Source organism: Marmota monax, unplaced genomic scaffold (assembly GCF_021218885.2).
Source record: "Marmota monax isolate L192 unplaced genomic scaffold, Marmota_monax_Labrador192_F-V1.1 WCK01_AAM20220418_F8-fsc00100, whole genome shotgun sequence".
Taxonomy (NCBI): domain Eukaryota; kingdom Metazoa; phylum Chordata; class Mammalia; order Rodentia; family Sciuridae; genus Marmota; species Marmota monax.
This window is the reverse complement of record NW_026693872.1, coordinates 5,847,495-5,864,769: the sequence shown is the minus strand read 5'-3', so window position 1 is coordinate 5,864,769 and position 17,275 is coordinate 5,847,495. Positions and strand designations below refer to the sequence as shown.

The window sequence follows — 17,275 nt, the reverse complement described above, 5'->3', positions numbered from 1 at the left end:
CTGGGGCCCCACCGCAGAACACAGAACACAGAACGCAGAAGGCAGACTTCCGTGCTCTCGGACTCAGCACCGCGGTGGCCATGTGCTGAGGACAGCCGGGGCAGCAGAACAGGCGAGTACTCCTTGCGCCCTAGCGCGTTCAGAACTGCAAAAGTGGTAAATGCTCCTTCCTTGGCCCCCAGCTCCAACCAACTTGAGCTCCCTCTTCAAGGGCTCTGCGCCACCGCATCCCTGAAACCCCCTCCTGGGCTTGCGTAGGAGCTCACCGCCTCGCGGGAGGGGGCGCCAGAAGCCACCCCCTTTTATATTTTTAGTTGTAGATGGACACAACAACTTTATTTTATTTATTTCTTTTTATGTGGTTCTGAGGATTGAACCCAGTGCCTCATACGCGTGAAGCAAGCGCTCTACCACTGAGCCACAACCCCAGCCCTAGAAGCCCCTTTTTAACAGAAAGATGGCAGAGGAGTGTAAGGACATAGGTCAGTCTGGCAGAACTGAGTTCTTTCCAACTTCATGCTTTGATTACAAATTTGAAAAAACAAAAACAAGCGCATTACCGGTATCCTTTCTTTTTAGATGATAGAACAATCAGGAGTAGGGGGTGAAATGAAAAATCAAGTGTCCCGCCCACTCCCCACACCTCCAGAGCCTGTCCCAGGACATTAATTAAGGACAGGTTGATTTGCAAGACTGTGAGGTTTTTGTAACACAGCGCATTGCATCTCAGAGATGTTCTTGGGTTCTGCGTCCTTGGAGAAGTTTCAAGAGTGAAGTTAAGGGACTGTTTCCAGGAAGGCGGGGTTGGGTGCCCTGTGCAGCAAGGGCGTTAGGTGTTATGAAAGAATTGCAAGAGGAGGGAAAAAAACGCGGCTTACCAAAAACACCTTCAGCCACAAGCAACGGGAGGAGCCATCTCTGAACTCCTGTGGAAGCCTGAAGGCTGCCCACAACATTAGGTAGCAGGGGAAGGGTAGAGAAGAGAAGGGCTGGGCGAGAGACACCTGTGGGAATTCGGACAGATGCCAGGGTGAGGCTCTGAGGGGTGGGGGACCATTAAATATGGATCGTTATTCTTCCTGTGGTTCCTTTTGTATTCTTTAACAGCTCAGGAGGAGAGAGGAGGTTTGATTTCCATTTTCCATCTGGTATATGATAAGGCACTCAGTTGCCAGGGCTGATGGACTAAATTGCTAACAATATAATGTGCAGTCATCAAATAAAAAATAATGGTTGATGTGGTCCAGGAATTAATGTCTAATCCCACCTTATCAAGATACTGGTAAAATCCTTAGCTGGGTATGTCTTAGGGGGAAGTACTTCCACTTTTCATTTTTGTTTTCCATCCTCCAGTCTATTCTAAGACTTCAGGAATGCAGGGGCCCAGGAAGCAGCTTGGGCAACACTATGGGGCAATGCCAGACCAGTTCCACTTGGTCTTGAGAGCCTTTCCTTCCCAAAGTCCCAGGGATATCTTTCTCAGGGAAGTGAAGGGGGGAAATGGAGAGTAAGAAAGGAGAAAAGAATACTGGAGAATAAGAAAGGAGGCTTTGTTGGCTACTCTTTTTTTTTGAGAGCAATCCAGTATTTGGTTTCCGTGTTAGAGCATGCCCCTGACTTTCCTTCCTCTTCCCTGTCTGCTGTTTCTTGGTCTGCCTTCTAAGTCCTGCTCTTCCTTCTCCCACTCAGACGTGGTGCCTCCCAGAATTTTGTTCTGGGCCAAGTTTGCACCCTCTCCTGCAGGACTTCACCCACCTTCATGGTTTTAATGGCTGTGCACTTGCTTGTGACCCCTGGACCTCCCTCTCTACCCATGCCCTTCTCTTGAATTCCAGACTTGTGCAACTAGTTGTTTTGGGGACACCTCAAATATTGTTATCTCCACCCAGAATTCATCTCTTCTCCTTTATCTTCCTATCTGGTTTTCATGATCTCCTTTCCTCTCAGTTGCCGAAGCTTTGGCTGCTTCCTCTATAGACCTTCAGCGAAGGGTCTCATCAGGACCCATTGAAATCAGCTCTCTAATCCCCATACTTTTCTTGTTTCCTCTTATCTTGCCACCATCACCTATAAGCTCCTGCTTCCAGGTTTGTGCTCCCCCAGGCCTCACTCCACATGGAGCTATATTCTAAAATGGATATGTGATCAGTGCTTCAGGACAAATGCCAAATTCCTTAAATTGCCTAGAAGGACACTAACCCTGGTCTGCCTGCCTATCTTCATGGTTACTATCAAACACCAAGGTCTGATCATTTGACTTTGTTTTGCTTCTTTGAAACTGTATGTTCTCTCTGGCCTGGGGGTTTCCCCATGGTCCTTTCCTGTTGCCCAAATATTTTTCCATTCCTCTTCCTCTGGCCATGCTCATTTTTCTTTCTTTCTTTCTTTCTTTTTTTTTGGTATCAGAGACTGAACTCGAGGGCATTTGACCACTGAGCCACATCTCCAGCCCTATTTTGTATTTTATTTAGAGACAGGGTCTCACTGAGTTTGCTTAGCACCTTGCTTTTGCTGAGGCTGGCTTTGAACTCATGATCCTCCTGCCTGAGCCTCCAGAGCTGCTGGGATTACAGGTATGTGCCACTGTGCCTGCTCCATGTTCATTCTTATGGTCCCTGTGGAGATATCCCTTTTTAAGGGAGCTTTTCCTGATTCCCTTGTCTGGCTTTGATGCCCCTCATTACAGCCCTTGGAAGACTGTAATGAGGAATGGTCTTTCTCCTACCTCTGAATTGTAATGAGTTGAAGGCAGGGATGCTGGTATCTGGGTCACTTCATTAACAGCTCAGTATTACCAGCTCTCAGTATTACCAGCTCAGTCTTGGGTTCTTTTGCTCAATTTAAGACAGAGATCGCAATGAGGCAATACCAACTGAATGAGGCTTTATTGAGACTTATGTTTGAGCAGCAGGGAGATAGCACATGGGATTGGGTTCCCAGGCTGGCTTCCCTAAGAATGCAAGGAGTCAAGTTTATATAGACAAAAAGTAGGCTTGCCCAGGTGCACAGTCAGATGTGGTACATGATCCCAGGATTTCTGCAGATGTTTTGTCAAGTTTTTTTGTCCTCAGCTTTGGGATCTGCACCTGATACAGCAACATGATTACATGCATTGGGTCAGTCTGCATTCAGCTGGTAAAAAGTTCTTACTACCACTGCCCTAGGAAGGTAATATTTCAGTCAAATATTGTGTGTTCAGGGTTGTGGGAAATATTTGGTGAGGCATCAGCAGCTCCTAAACCTGGTCATTGGTGGAAAAAATTTTTTGAAGTCATCTTGTGTCAAGGAGGAAACCTTGGTGGGGGAAATCAGGGCCCTCCCTGCTCTGTCTCAAATTCATTATTCTTAGGGCAATACTCTGTGCGGTCTGACATGTAATAGATAATAAATATTGAGTAACTCCTTGGGTGAATTAATGTAAGAATTCATTAAATTAGAAAAAAGACCAGCCAAATGAGAATAAGCAAAAGTTATTTATGTGAAGTTTGCTGCAACAAGGGAGTCAGCCACCATCAAAAAAGCATGCATTTTGGCAGACTAGAAGGTGGGCAGAGGAGTAGGAAAAAGGGAAGGCTTCAGGCACCCTGATTGCAACCCATTGGCATGAGGAAGCTATAGGCAGGTTAACTAGAAAAGAGCCTCCTATAGGGTTGGTTAGGGTGCCTATTTGACTTCCTTTGGTTGGCCCTAAGTTGGAAATGGTGCAAAGATTAAGAAAACTGTTAGTTATTATTAATTAAGTCCTCACTGTTTGGAACCAATTGTGGGGGTTATTGTTTGGTTTCCTAAACTTGTTACTAGAGATGGCTAGGTGACTTTCTATAAGTCTATGACTTGTATAAGTTTTAAGTGGCAGGCTTGCTTCTGGGCTGGCTATGATTGATAAGGAGTTGGTTTTCTGGGCTGGTTGTTGCAGATTATGGGTAAGAATTCTATTTTTATGTTAGGGTTTGGTCATTATTTGTCTGTGTATTCAGTCTCTGAACTAATACTTATGGAGCATCTACTATACATCATGCTCTCTATCAAGTGTTGTATACACAGTGCTTCATTTATTTCTCTTGATACCTCTGAGAGATGAATATTAATTAACTAAAACAAATTTGCACTTGAACAAGTAAGTTTGGCTTAACAGTGGCTTCCCTTTGTAATGATCTGCGACTTACTTGATGTTAAAAAATTGTAACTTAACCTAAGCATATACCCTTGTAACCAAGTAACTGAGTCTTAACCAATCATAGTACTTAAATTTAACAGCCAATCAGAGGTTGAATACTGCCAAAACATGACCATAGAAGGTAATTGCCAACTGCAACCAATTAGGTTGTTTGGGTATGTCAACTCTTTTTCTCTAGCTATAAATATAACCTGTATATGGTTCCAGGTTGCATTGTGAATCATCTTTGGTCTGGAATGCTTCCTGGTTCTAGAACTCTTTTTTCTTGCTTGAGTAAATTTTGCTAATTAACTGGTCTCCGTTTTTTTCTTTGAATAATGTTACCATCTCTGCTTAACCCTGATCAATTCCTCTTTGGAAAGTCATGCTATCCATGATTCCTTTCTTCTGAAAGTCCTTGATGCATTATGATCTCCCCTAAAAACAGGGATTCTCCTTTGGTCTAAGGTTGCCATCTTCCTGGCATGTCATTGTCCCTTTACAACTCCTTCCCACACACTAGTCTCCCAGTTCTTGATTTCTTCATCTTTAGGATCTTCACCTCTAAACCTCTTGACTGTTCACTGTTTAGTCACCAAGCATATCCTGCGCTCCTCACCATTAGGAAAGGCCTCACCTTTGTTGTAAATCCTAACATCCACCCTGAGACTGAAATAACTTCCCACCCTTTTGGCTCTGCCAGATAGTAAGGGTTGGGGATGGGAGCACAAGGTAGATTTCAAAATACTTTTCAATATTTTCTAAGATGTGTAAAATGTAAAACATTAATAAAACCTTTTAAAACCCTCTAAACATTGATTTCTTAATCTTTAAAAATAATTGCCACTTATCTGCACACCCATACCTCTCTCCCACTAGAGAGAATGTGGTGGAAAGGGAGATGACCAGCTAGGAATATGTAGTTGGAGTTTATTGTTTTGGAAAGTCTCCAAAAATTATAATAAACACAGTTGATATAAATCACATCTAAGTGGCCATGTGCTGATATGCAGGGTATGGTGGTTAATTTTTTGTCAACTCTGCTAGGGCTGTGCTTCCCAGTTCTTTGGTCACACATCAGTTTAGATGTTGCTGTGAAGGTATTTTTTAAATATGTGATTAACATTTAAATTAGTGGACTTTGAGTAAGAAGATCACCCTCTATAATATTCATAAGCCTCCTGCAACCAATTGAAGATCTTTTTAAAAATTTTTTAATTAAAAATTCTTTTAAATATACATGACAATAGAATGTATTTTACATACTTGGAGTATAACTTATTCTAGTTAGGATCCCATTCTTGTGGTTATACATGATGTGGAGTTACACTGGTCATGTAATCATACATGAACATATGAAAGTGATGTCCCATTCTGCACTTCCTTCCCTTCATTCCTCTTTGTCTAATCCAAAGTACTTCCATTCTTCCCGACCCCACATCTCCCCCCTAATCCAACTGAAGATCTTGACTGATGTTCCCTGACAAAAAAGTTCTGTTTCCGGGCTGCCTTCAGACTCAAGACTGCAACATTAACTTTTCCCTGGGTCTTGGCCAACAGGTCTTCCCTGCAGATTTTGGTCTTGCTGGTACCTTGCAATGTCATGAGCCAATTCTTTAAAGTGTCTATCTATCATCTGTATGTCTGTCATCTGTCTGTAGGTCTGTATCTATCCATCCTATTTTCTTTGGGGAACACTGATTAATAAACTAAGCAAGGACCAGATGTGCAGACAACAACCCCTGTGCCCAGGACAAAGAAAGTGACTAGGACCAGCCAGTGTAACTCATTCCCACCTCCTCCCCTAACCACGGGTCTTTTGAGCCTCTAATTCCTAGGATCTAGTAACACTCACTTAACAATTTTTTGTTTTGTGATGGATCCCAGGGCCTCTGTGTGTGCTAGCCAAGTGCTCTACTTCTGAGTTACATCCTCAGCCCTCCTCCATTGACATTTCTTGACTGAAGGTGATTTTCAGCCAGTGTGTGATGTCATTAACATTTTAAGCTTCTTCTTCCCAAGTTGAAGAACGAAGAACCTTAACAAACCAAACAACCAACCAACTCAAGAATGTTCTACTGGCAGGTGAGGCACCTTGAAAGTAAATCTGCATCAAGTCTCTAGAAGTGACAGAGCCAGGTTTAGTGGAGCCTAAAGCTAATACAAGTTTGGAGAACTATCTTTAGGAAAAAGAATACCAAACAGTCTCACTTTTGCAAATCTTCAGTGATGTGTGATCATGTGAAGACCTTCCCAGGGCTTTTAACAGGATGTGTAAACTGAGAGGACTTGAAGCTTAAGTTTCCTAAGTCTCAAGTTAATCTGGTTCTGCTTCTGGGCTTTTTGGGGTGAGTCAGAAAGAAGGGTGCTGGCCTCTCCCTGAGTTGGTGCCTGACTCCCTGAGAAGGGAGGTTGGGGCTGGCTTGGTTCCTGCTTCAGGAAGACACATTTTCCTTTCTCTAAAATGCAGTCTCAAGGAGGCCCAGGCTCTCATCTCTGGAGGCCCTCGTGGCTCTGCAGTACTAGAAAGTGAAGGCAAAGGCAGACTTGACAAATCCCAGGCTGCATGATGAAGGTATGCCCTGACGTGCAAGCACTGCCCCTCAGCTACACTTGATCATATTTTTACCAAAAATCAATTGTTCATATACAGTGGAGATCTACTTCTGGACTTCTTCATGTTCCATTGATTTATTTTTCTATATTTACATCAATAACATGTTGTTATGATTACTATATGCTATAGATTGTGTCTCCCCCCAGAAATTCATATATTGAAATCTAATCTCCAATGTTATAGTAACAAGATGGGCCCTTGGAAAATGATACAGACCCGAAGATGGAGCCTTCACAAATGGATCAGTCCTCTCATAAGAAGAGGCCGAACAGCTACCTTGCACTCTTTGTGATCTCTAAGGCTATAACAGAACATCAACAATCTATAACATGGAAGAGGGCCATAAATAGAACTGACCAAGATCACACCCCATCTCCGACTTCCAGCCTCCATTAACGTTGAGAAGTAAATTTCTGTTGTTTTTAAGTTGCTCGGTCTATGATGCAGTGTGATAACAGAATAATACACTGTAGATTTGTAAACTTTTCTACTTCTTTTTCAAAGGCTTTTTGCTGTTGTTGTTATTCAGATACTTTTCATTTCCATATGAATTTAGAATCAGTGTGTCAAATTTTATGAAATAATTTTTATGTAAGGATTGCTTTGAATATATTGTTCAGTTTATGGAGAACTGGCATCTTAACAATGCTGGGCCTTCTGACCAATGAACAAAGAATGTACCTCCACTTATTTCATTTTTAAAGATTTTTTTTAACAACATTTTGCAGTTTTTGGTGCTTGAGTAACTCCCTTATTTTATCAAATTTATCCCTATTTTAATCATTGTGCCAGTTTAAGTGGTATTTTTTGGTTTTAATCTCAATCTGCATTGTAAATATATATAAATAAAAGTGATTCATGCACCCTAAAAAAAATAAATAAAATAAAATCCAGTCTCCCTGCCCAAGCCTTGCCAGTGTGGGCTGTTGAAACTTGGCCTTCCTCTTTCCTGTCCCTTGCTTCCCTTCTCCAAAATTAACCCTTGACCAAGTCTCCAGGGACTGTGGTCTATGCCCTTGAACGCTGTTTCTTTTCTTTTCTTTTTTTTAATATTTATTTTTTAGTTGTAGTTGGACACAGCATCTTTATTTTTATGTAGGGGGCTGAGGATCAAGCCCGGAGCCTTGCACATGCTAGGCAAGTGCTCTACCGCTGAGCCACAACCCCAGCCCAGGGTGCTGTTTCTTTAGAGGGTGTCCAGTGGTATTTTCCAAGGACAGTGTGCAGCCTGCCTCTTCTTCTGCTTCTTGAAGCTCTCCATTCTTCAAGGGCACCACTTCTGGCTGCATGGGGAGAGGTGTGACTGCAGCAGCTTCATGGTGGGCATTTTCTCTATGACTCTTTCTTCACATCTCTGGCCAGCATCTCCTCCCTTCTTCCCATCCCTTTATTCAGACTTCCAAATACTGTGTTGTGGGGAGCCACTCTGAAGACCCATGCCTTCCCTCTTGAAGCATTAGGTTCTGACCCATCACTACATTTCGTGGTCACCTGAGTGTTGTCTCAGCCCAGGAAGTTGAGGGCGTGTCTTCAGAAGCTACACGTACCTTTTCCTTTGTAATCCTACCCCTTTGCCCTGTTTGGGATAGAATGTTCCATAGAAACTCCCTTTGTATGTCCCCTTCTCTTACTCTGCCCTTGGATGTGGCCTTCCTAGATGTCAGTCAACCTGCTGACAGCAGACATCACGAAGCTAGACTCAATCCCCTGAGACCTGACCCCTTGCCTTATTTGAATGGCTTCTCCCCAATAAAAGGGTTCAGCACGTGCTCGCTCTCTCTCTCTTTCCATGGACCCTTAAGGTCAGAGGAGCCATCACAGGACCCAGAGAAAAAGGTATCTCTGACTCTTGCGTGATTATTTTGTGCAGCCCGGTTCACCTGGAGTGACCCTGAGTGCTTTAGTCACGAGGGATGCGACACACTGTGTCTCTGTCTCACCTAAGCTGACTCATATTATTAGAAGCAGATTGTTTTCTTTCAGATATTTCACCAAATATGTGGATTTACTTGTGTCTCATTCCAGGAGAGTTCCAACGACGGGCTAAAATTTTCTAGAAATCCCAGGGTGCAGACATCTGCAGGTTCTCTCTGAGCTCTGAGTTCTTGCATCTTCAGAACAAGGAGATCGGTGACACTGTTTCACGGCAGTCCTTCCCCCTCTGTTCCCCCCAGTTCAGATCTGGGCCTTTTCTCTGGTTTCTCCCCAGAATCATTCACACAAGGCATAATATGTGTAAGAGACTTTACTGAAGGAGTTGGAATAATAAAGTTGTTTTACATCATAGCAAAAAGAAAAAAAAAACTTAAAAAAAATTACATTTAAATCATCCTAATTTTTAATAACCACCTTTGGGAATTCCTCCTTGACCTTTTTTTTCCCCTCACCACTTGAGACTGTGCTAATTTGATCATCTCCGCTTCCTCCTTGCCACTGAACTCTCATCCCTTACTCTCTCAGGAGACAGAAGTAGCCTCATTTAGTTCAAGTTAAAAAAAAAAAAAGACATACAAATTATTTATCCTGCTACATTTAATGTGAATTAAAAAAAAATAGAGAGAGAAAGGAAGAAAACATCTCACCATTGTGCAGAAACAGACCCCTCTGTCTTTCATCCACTGAAACACTTCTGCAATAGGCACACGCCTGAATCCTCCCCAGACCCCCACTCACCCTCCTTCACCTGTTTCCTATTTCCTCACTTCACATCCTCCCCTTGAATCCCAAAAGCTATTAGAGAGAAGCACTACTGCTCGTTCACACTTCATAGGTGTGCATGGCCAGGAACCATATGAATAATGGAACAGCCAAGGGACTCACCTGGGGAGAACAGAATGATAGGTAAGAAGCTATTCTTGGGGCTGAAAGGTTTATTTCAGAACAAGGAAGATGGCCCCTGGGATGGAAAGCCATACTTTAGATTCCAGGACATTTCTGTGCTATCCATGCAGTGGCCTCCCTTGAAGTTCTCATTACAATATGCATGGGAGAAAGACAGTTTCAGTACCTAGATACCTGCATCCTACAGCATGGCCTCTGCTCTGAGCTTGTCTAGCTCTCCACCATTGGATTCTGTGGGGCACGGCTGGTAACTGGGATCCAGGGTCGCTGTCCGGGAGGAGCAGTGGTGATGCCAGAGGCTGCAGAGGCCATAGATGGCAGCCAGCAGAGCAGCCCCTAAGCCCAGGTGCCAGCAGAAGAAGATGGAAAGGAAAGTCATATCCTTGGGGTTGTCTGCCTTCCAGGGTTGTCCAGAAGGAGGACTGTACATCACCACAGATAACTGCAGCATCCAAGTGCTGAGCACCATTCCCATCCAGGTCTTGAGCACCCAGAGCGGAGGCTGGTCAGGGACCCAGACCTCGATGTTGAGCACCAGGGCTACCAGGAAGGTGGGCACCAGGAACAGAACGTGCACCCGGATCTCCAGGGTGCTCTTATTCTCAAGGTGGGCTATCATCAGCAGCACCAGCACATAGAAGGCCATGGCCTCAGCGGCTCGCTCCAGCTTCCTGCTCTGCTGAGCCAGACACAGCTGGCTGACAATGTCCACCACGCCACTGAGCATGAAGAACAAGTACATGGTAATGTGGTGCCAGGCATCCGTGAACATGAATGGCCGCTGGGGGTCCTCCCAGTCCACCATCTTCATCCGGTTTATCCCTGGTGGGTAGAAGAACTCAGTTAAGATGCCAGTGAGAGTAATCACCACCTTCACCATTCCTTCCAGTGGTACCCGCTGCCACAGCCTGTGTCCTTGTTTTTCCCTTGGGGGAAGAGGTGGCTTGAGGACCCTCTGTCCCCGTAGCAGAGCCAGGGACACTAGCACTGAATAGTAGAGTGCGTAGAAGAGGAAGAATGCTGCAGCCAGCAGGTGCCCCTCAATGGTTCCCATGGCGTCAGTGAGTATGTAGAGGCAGACTGACAGGACAGCAGCTGCACATGAGCTGCACTGTCACCAGCTGTTCTCACAAGCCTCTGAGCCACACAGAGAAAGAGACAGCACCCCAGGAGCCCTGCTCTGCCTCCCACACACAGAAGGAATATTCTCACTGTGTCACCTACACCACTCCCAGGGTGTGGCCTTTGTGGGCTGTGACACTTCAGCCATCGCACTGTGCTCCTTACTGAGATCTGCTGGGTCTAGGGTTTCAACCTCTGCACCTCCCTGAGGCCATCTGCTTCCCCATGCCACTTTGCCCCTTCCCTTGCTGGTCCCAGTGCTCTGGTGCTTGAGCCCCCCAGGGAGGAGAGAGCGAGAAGCAAGGGGCTCTGGCAAAGAGGCCTGGTAGGCTGACTCTCTCAGGTGGACTGTCTTTTGGTCTCAGGCATATTACATAATTTTATTTCATTTAAATTCCTCAACAACTCTGTGAGGGAGGTATTGTTCAACAGACTTTATGGGTGAAATGAAGAGAGGTGACAGGACATGCACAGGGTGGTTCATCTAGCAGCTGGCATGGTGGAATTGGGGTGTTGATCCAGGTCCACTGCCTTATGAAGTAGTTTGTTCATAGCAGAGTTTCTGAAATCCAGCTCCAACACCTGCAGGTTACGTGACTATGGGCAAGTTACTTTGTCTTCTTGAGCCTTGGTTTCCGTGGAATTTTCCAGAGTGGAAATTATAATTACTTCACAGGTTTGCTGTGAAGATTAAATAGGATAATATATGTGAAATGTCTGAATCATAGTAAATACTCAATAAATGGTGGTGATGATTAATGATTTCACTTTTGTTATTAGTGGCATTCCTTGCTAAATTCCTATGAACCCAAAGAAGCATTTCTGTGAATGATACCAAAGCAAGAAACATAAAGAAGTAAAATAATTAATTACATCTTTAAAATGTTTATTTTTTTATTAATGAAAATTAAAAATTACATTTATTTATTAAAATTAGTTAAAAAATAGATTTTAAAAGAAAAGCAAACTGTCAAATTTTATCCCATATGTAGCAAACTATTCATTTCCTTACAAAATAGAGAGCTCTTAGAAGTAAAAAAGTTAAAAATAAACACCTCAGTTAAAAAACAGCAAAGGATGTAAAATACCTAGTTATACCAAGAAAAAACAATAAATGTCAAAAAAGATGAAATTTGAGATTAAATCTGACGGGTAAGGTAATAAATAAAATCAGCATGATACCTGTTATGGACTAAATGTTCACGACACCCCAAAATTCCTGTGTTGACAGTCTAATCCCAAATGTGATGGTATTTAGAGGTAGGGTCCTCTGGGAAGCAAAAGGCTTAGATGAGATTATGAAAAGGGGACTCTCAGGATGCAGTTAGTGTTCTTATAGGAGGAGGAAGTGAGAGACTGTCTGTGAGCATGCACTGAGAAAGGCCCTGTAAGCACATGGAAAGAAGGTGGCCATCTATAACTTGGAAGAGGCACCTCACCAGAACCTGACATGTTGGCAACCTGATCTTGGACTTGTGGCGTTTAGAACTATGGGAAATTAACACCCAGTCTATGTCTACATTATTTTTTTATAGCAGCCCAAGATGACTAAGAGCATTTTGGTACTATGAAATGAGATGCTGCTGCAAATGTCTAAAATTTGGAACTGTGAGGGGTAAAAGGTAGAGTATTATGAACTGAATGTTTGTTCCCTCTCCCCTCGATTCTTATGCCAGAGTTCTATCTCCCATTAGCATTTGGAAAGTGAGGACTTCAGGAGGTAATTAGATTTAGGTAAGGTCACAAGAGTATGGTCCCATGATGGGATTAGAAGATGAGACACCAAGCTCACTTCCCCATGTGAGGACATCCTGATCTTTTTCGCATGTTACAATGAACAGTATTATCTTTGCAATCAGAATCTATCTGAAAACTTGAAATCAATTATGCAATTATTTGATGCCTGGGGAAAGCCTCTGATGTGCAGGCATCAAGATGTGGCAATTTTTAGATGGTAGTTTTATTAATTTGTGTCTCTATTTTTGTTTTTCAAATATTCTACTCTGATTTTATTTTATTTTAGATAAACTTATTAACACGAAACACTTCATAAGAGCTCTTTTCAGCACCAAAGTTTATACATGTATACTTGTGTAATTATTTATGGACATATATGTGTAATATTGACAACTTTGAAAGGCACCCAAAAACACAAGACAAGTCCTATGACATAAGAAAATGCCAACCCAGAATGAACAAGTATTATCATTTGTCCTGCTGGCTTCCAGGGTTTAAAAAAAATAGATAAATTAAACCTTCAAATCTTTCTAGTCCTCCTCCCACACCTCCCTTCTTCCACATGGTAAAGGAATATCATGATTTGGTGGGGAGGCTTCCTGTCATTCCGTTTTTCTCTTTCTTTCTGTCTGTCTAATCATTTCTATGTATTGCTAGTTCTGCAGCGACAAGGAACAGAAGGAACTCTTCCTCCAGCAAGGCACTGGTCATGCCTCAATTAGAACCCATGTAAGTGGAGTTCCTTTGTAATGAAGTCAGTGCAGTTAAATAAAAAGGGGGGGGGAGGGGATTCAAGAATCATGCAAAAATATAGTTGATGGGAACCATATGTCCAAGTGGCCATGTTCCAGATGAGGCGAGCGCACAGATGTGCTGGTATTAAATTCCTCCGGATTCCTATTTTGTCCACACAATAATTAAAGGTAAGCAGGACTCACCTTTATCAACCACTCCAAAACGTAGCTCTGGGTGTCTAGCATGTCTGTCTCTCCCCAGCTCACAGATCAACTTCCAGCTGCCAGCAATCGCCATTGGCTCATCATCCGCTACCCTGAATCCTCTGGCTTTCCAAAGGAGCTGGTGTTGGATAATAATCACTTATACTTGTTGACTGATAGATAAATCTCTAGCAGATGAGTTTCAGTGATATCTCACTCTGTCATTTTAAGTCTCTCAATTCCAGTTGAAGAAGGAAAATCCTGAATTTTTCTCACAGATAAAGGAATCCCGGGCCTCAGCCAGCAGGTGCTGAGGTGTATTGGTTCTGGGGCAGGGATTCCTGAAAATAAACCGGATTCAGACCTTCTGAGCCAGTTATCCTCAAGGCTGCCCACAGGAATCATGGGGAGTTTTAAAAATAGCACCTCTGCTTGGGCTTCTCGCCTCCCCCACTCCAATGTCTGAGTTTAATTGCCCTATGCTTGGACTTGGGTTATGCCTATTCTTAAAACTCCCTAGGAACACAGAAAAGGACAAATACTGAAAGATTCCATTGGTATGAGTTACTTCGACCAGTCTAATTCAGAGGTAGAAAATAGAAGGACGGTTTCTAGGGGCTTGAGAGGAGGGTGGGGAATTATTGCTTAATGGGTAGAGAGTTTCAGTTCAGGAAGGTAAAGAGTCCTGGACAGGGATGGAGGTGAATGTCCTGAATGCCACTAAACTATGTACCTAAAAATGGATAAATCGATACATTTTGTGTTATGTATATATATTTTACCACAAAGTAAAAGTGAAAAATAGAATCTCTGAAAACCACTTTATACTATCTGAGGTCACTTGGAAGGGTGGGTCCTGCCCTCTTTCTGGAGTTGACTCCCTACTCTCCTGGGAGGCCCAGCTGGGTGATGTACTGGTTTCAACTTTTCCTGCTACTGGGGATTAAAGAAATCCACTTTTTCTTTAACGTGTGGTCTGACTCCTGCCCTTGACTGGTCCCAAAAACCTCCCTGTCCTCTTGTATCGCTTCTGCATCTAGTAACAACATTTTGGAATAGGTGGCTGAATGGCAATCTATCAGAAAGGGTTTTATTTTTTGTTCCCTGCTGATATCTGTGGCTAAAACCTCTTTCCTCCTTTCTTGTTTTCCAGACGTGGGCAGGCTTTGTTTGATTCACTCCCTAATCTGACTCATGCAGGTATAAATCACACAGGAATAATAACCAGGCAGTTAATGTCAAATAGGGATGACCACATGTCCACAGGGATGACTAGTTCTTTCATCTTCTTAATAAAATGACATGCTTATCTAGTTTGTAATCCAGATGTTAGTGGAGGTCATTCTATATTTTTGAAAGTATATATTGTTGACTCACTCAGCGCTGGTCCCTCACTCTAGAGGAAGTCCAGTGCTCTGTCCAGGGTTTCTGAACATTCCACAGCCTGGGCGTCCCCTCCACCTGGCCCAGTCTGAGTCTGCTCCGGCAGCGCCTCCCTGGCAAACAAACCTCGCAGCAGCTGCCTTGTAACCCACTTTAGCACTGAACAGAGAGGTGACTCAGCCTCTTTCCTCTGATTGGGACTCTACCATCCAGAAAACAAAACCACATCACTTACAAAAGGCAGTTGTTCACACGGCAGGCTTATTGCATGAGTGAGGATGTTGATTGGGTCTTACATCATTCAGAAACAGAACTCTCAATTGATTATTAGATTGAGTATTAGATATTTCTGTTTTAAAAACCTTCAGGAAGTGTTAGCCAGAGAATTAGGCAAGAGAAAGAGGGGAAAAAAAAAAAAAAAGATCGGACACAGTGGCGCATACCTGTAATCCCAGCAGCTTGGGAGGCTGAGGCAGAAGGATCGTGAATTCAGAGCCGGCCTAAGCAAAAGCGAAACACTAAGCAAATAAGTGAGACCCTGTCTCTAAATAAAATACAAAATGAGGCTGAGAGCGTGTATCAGTGGTCGAGTGCCCCTGAGTTCAATCCCTGGTACCAAAAAAAAAAAAGCATCTAAACAGTAAAGAAGATAGTTAAAGGTAGTTAAACTATTCTTGTTTGCAAATGACATAATCTTAGGTATAGAAAAGCCTAGCCAAGTGCAGTGGTGCACACCTGCAATCCCAGTCACTCAAGAGGCTGGGGAAGGAGGATTGAAAGTTTGAGGCCAGCTTCAGTAACTTAACGAGGCCATAGGAAACTTAGTGAGATCCTGTCTCACAATAAAAGATAGAAAGAGTGGGGATGTGGCTCAGTGGTTAAGCATCCCAGGTACTAAAAAAATACTTCAGCAAAAAAAAAAAAAAAGTTTAATAATAGATTGATTCATTAAAGTCACAGGATATAAGCTCAACATAAAAAATTAGTAAATATTCTATACACCAATGATGAATTAGCTAAAAAAAATCAAGAAAGCAATCCATTTATAAGAACTAAAAACAAAAACAAAAATAAAAACCTAGGAATAAATTTAACCAAGGAGTTGAAAGATCTCTATAATAAAAACTGTAAAACAATGATAAGAAGAAATTGAAGAGGACACTCTCACACACACAAATTGAAGGGCAATCCATGTTCATGGATTAGAAAATTAATTTGTTAAAATATCTATATTACCCAAAGTGATCTAAAGATTCAGTGCAATCCCCATCAAAATATTAGTAGCATTTTTCATGGAGAAACATTTGTGAAATTCATATGGAAACACAAAAGACTCCTAAAAGCCAAAGCTATCTTGAACAAAAAGAGCAGAGCTGGAGGCATCACACTATCTGACTTCAAAACATATTACAAATCTATAGTGAATAAAACAGCATGATGCCAATATAAAAAACAGACACATAGACTATTAGAACAGAATAGAGAACCCAGAAATAAATTCATGTATTACAGCCGACTGATTGTTTTACAAAGGCACCAGGAATGTACACTGGAGAAAGACCATTCTCTTTATTAAATCGTGTGGTGGAAACTGAATAGCCTTATGCAGAAGAAAGGAACTAGACCCCTATCACTCAACATGTACAAAAATCAACCCCAAATGAATGGAAGACTTAAATGTAAAACCCAAAACTAAGAAATTACTATAAGAAAAAGGCACTGGTTTAGGTAAAAAAAAAAAAATTATGTGACCTCAAAAGCATAGACAACAAAAGTAAAAATTGACAAATGGGATTATATCAAACTGAAAATCTTCTGCACAGCAAAGGAAACAATCAACAGAGTTAAGAGACAGCCTACAGAATGGGAAGAAATATTTACAAGATATTTGTAGATAAGGAACTCAAGCAACTCAACAGCAAAAGGCCTAATAATCCAATTTAAAAATGGGCAAATGATCTGAACAGAGATTTATATATATATATATTTACATATATAAATATACAATGCTCTTTTTCTCTTTCCATGGATCTCTAAGGTCAGAGGATCTGGCACAGGACCCAAAGAAAAAGGTATCTTTGTCTCTTGTGTGATTATTTCGTGCAGCCCAGCTCACCTGGAGTGACCCTGAGTGTTTTAGTCATGAGGACCATGACAAAAGGGGAACTCCCATTCACTATTGGTGCAGATGTACATTAGAAAGAATCCTCAAAGGACTAAAAATAGAATTATCATAGGATTCAGCAATTCTACTACTGGGTATGTATCCAAAGGAAATACAATCTGTGTTTTGAAACAATATCTGCACACGTATGTTTATTAGAGTACTATTCTTTTTTTTTTTTTTCTATATATAGAGAGAATTTTAATACTTATTTTTTAGTTATCGGTGGACACAACATCTTTGTATGTGGTGCTGAGGATCGAACCCGGGCCGCACGCATGCCAGGCGAGCGCGCTACCGCTTGAGCCACATCCCCA

The 17,275-nt window shown here is 42.4% G+C and overlaps 1 protein-coding gene across 2 annotated transcripts; it reads right to left on the bottom strand.

Moving 5' to 3' along the window:
• Positions 1-9,000: 9,000 nt before the first annotated feature.
• Positions 9,001-13,792, bottom strand: LOC124105459 (transmembrane epididymal protein 1A-like). 2 transcript variants are annotated; one of them, XM_046462621.2, is made up of 2 exons: positions 13,412-13,792; positions 9,001-11,417 (listed from the first exon to the last, which is right to left on the bottom strand). In XM_046462621.2, exon 2 carries the CDS (start codon positions 10,666-10,668, stop codon positions 9,796-9,798), a length of 873 nt encoding a protein of 290 aa, XP_046318577.1. In that variant the 5' UTR covers positions 10,669-11,417; positions 13,412-13,792; the 3' UTR covers positions 9,001-9,795. The 2 variants fall into 2 exon arrangements, with proteins under 2 accessions (XP_046318577.1, XP_046318578.1); XM_046462622.2 differs by having other exon boundaries at positions 9,001-10,436.
• Positions 13,793-17,275: the final 3,483 nt, after the last annotated feature.